Below are 2,665 nucleotides of genomic sequence, written 5' to 3' on the forward strand. Positions count from 1 at the left end.
TTTTTTTTTTTTTTTTTTTTTTTTTGCTTTCCCCCTGGCCTAAACTCACTGCATTGTTCTTCACTGCATCCTCGGAGTCTGGCCCAATGCCCACTTATTTAGTAGACACTCAGTAAAAACTGTTGAATTTTAAAAGATAAGTGCCTTAAAGCATTACAATAAAATTCAGCTACAATACTTACGGGCAAATGGGGGAAGAGTCCCTGTGTTTAAAACATAATACGATCTATTAGCCTTCATTTTTTTGAGGTGAAATCTATCAGCAAAATGACCCATGGTTGGGCAACCTTCCTTGTGACAACGGAAGCAATTTCCCTGGTGACAGAAAATAAGAGGTAATTAGAAATGTTCACCTTCAATAAACTCAGGATGTATTATTAAACTACCAGAAATTTTTGGAATCTAAATAAAGTATATATGCATTTAAAAATGACTAAGTTGCCTAACAGACCATCCTGCCTGTCTGCAAAAACAAAACTTAATAAAACAAAAACAACTGAGGGAAAAGAAAAAGGGCCTGTTAGAAAAATTAGTGAATGATATGAATAAACAATCCACAGAAGAGGAAACTCAATGACTATGTAAAAAGATAATCTTACCAGTTGTCAGGAACGTGCTAATTAAAGCAACATACAATTTCATAATCAGCAGATTCACAAAAATTAAGACAATCGGCAATACCAAGTATGGGTAAGACATGGAGTGGGGAATTCTCATTTGCTTCTTACGGGAATATAAATTAACAGACATTGCAGACAGACATTTGGTAATGTCTAATAAAGATGGAAATGCACATGATGCTTTGACAATTTTACTTCTATTATGTGTCATAAAGAAACTTCTACACAAGCACATAAGGCGATATGCAAAGGTGTTCACTGCAAAATCGCTTTTAATAACAAAAACTGCAAACAACCAAAATGCACATTAGATGTGGAATGAATAGATAAATTGTGGCAGATTCCTACAAAATAAATACAATAGGTCTATAAACATCAATGTAGATCTTAAATTTATAAAATTTAATTTAAAAACAAATTCAGAAAGATACTTACAGTATGATACTATTTATATATGTATATTGATTTGCTTCAAAGTCTGCCTTAGGGAAGGGCATTAAGGAAATGTAAGGTACTTCAATTTCATCTGTATGTGTTAAAATCTAAAGCAAAACTAAAAATATTAACTTAAAAAAATCTGGGTAGCAGTGTTGGAGTATTTGCTATTTTTGGTTTTGAACTTTTAGATTTTTAAACCATGGACACTTAGGCTAGGACTATAGTAAAACACCCCATTTAAAACTCCATTTTTAATGAATAAAAATACTAGCAAAATAACAAGGGCTCATATTTATTGAGTGCTTACCATGTGCAAGGCACTGTTTGAAGCACCTTATATGCATTTAGGTCAATTAATCCTTACAAAGTCCCTTATTATTATAATGCTTTTACTTTCCTTATTTAGCAGATCAGGAAACTAAAGCCCAGAGAAGTAAACACTTTGTCCAGTGTTGCATGTCTATCAAGTGATGGAGCAAGAATGTGAATCAGACAGCCTGGCACTAAAACCCCTCCTTATTTTATTTTATTTATTTTTTAAAATTTCGTCTCATTTTTTATGACTGTTGGGTAAAAGTACAATAAAACATGTCAAGGAAATTGACTTGATGTTCTCTAGTTTGTTGCCATTATCGGCATCCATGTGGCACAGAAGCCTACGGTTCTCCAGTTTAGCAGATTGAACCCCACTAACTCTGAATCCACTGTGACTCTGAGAACTCGCTTCCTTCCACCTGCCTTTGGTGTAGTAAATGTCAGGATCCATTTAGCCATTCAGAGCAGCATCTGGAGCTTGAAGGTTTTGAGGAAGTGCCAGTGGTTGGATGGCAAGCTTTCCAAGAACAGCAATTCACCAGCCACAATATGAGTAAGGACAACTTGCTCAGGAAACTGAGAAGACAGCCTGAGGGCTCACTCACCTTGCTCTGTAAAAGGAGGGAAATGCTTATTCCTGTCCCAACACTGTACTTATTCACAAAATGCTATTACTTACAACACACTTTGGCTGGAAACCCCACATTTTTCTTCCCTGATAAAACAGGGGGTAGGTCTCTAAAGCACAAGCAGGAAAATCTTTCCACTTCCCACTACAAAATAGATTTTCTTTCTCCTTTTCATAATGATAACCAAATGAAAAACATGCTCAGCTCAGATCTGGTACCACGTGCTTTATGACTCAAGCAAAATCAGATTTGGCATTTTGTAATGTATTGATCTGCATGGATCTCCTGTGAGCTATCTACGCCTCAGTTCTGCTCTGTATAAATAATTAAATTTTAATAAAAATAATTTTCACGTTCCAAGTAAATGGTAATATGTTTCATTGTAGCTATTGATTGGTTCAGGCTTCTCGGGGCATCTTTGAGGATGACTTTTAAAATATATACACACAAAAATTTTTGCTCTTTTAGATAGTAGCATCTAATTATGGCATAACAAATGGCCAAAACAGCAAAATTGGATATAATTCAAAAGAGCCACAACAACCAGAATACAAATAGTTGGTTTAGTTATTTAAGCCCTCCAGCAACCCCAGTTACTGTTCAGTACTCAGCACAGAAAGAATCTATTATTTCCCAAAATGGCAGATGCATTTTTTTCCCTAC

General features: G+C 35.1%; 1 protein-coding gene across 1 annotated transcript in view; it reads right to left on the bottom strand.

The window, feature by feature from the left end:
* PNLIPRP3 (pancreatic lipase related protein 3) overlaps positions 1-2,665 on the bottom strand; it is a 34,119-nt gene that overhangs the window by 4,908 nt on the left and 26,546 nt on the right. Inside the window, 1 exon segment of the mRNA XM_007472254.1 lies at positions 183-315. Coding sequence (XP_007472316.1) covers positions 183-315 — 133 coding nt within the window.

The sequence above is a fragment of the Lipotes vexillifer genome, unplaced genomic scaffold (genome assembly GCF_000442215.2).
Source record: "Lipotes vexillifer unplaced genomic scaffold, Lipotes_vexillifer_v1.1 scaffold240, whole genome shotgun sequence".
In the NCBI taxonomy this organism is placed as follows: domain Eukaryota; kingdom Metazoa; phylum Chordata; class Mammalia; order Artiodactyla; family Lipotidae; genus Lipotes; species Lipotes vexillifer.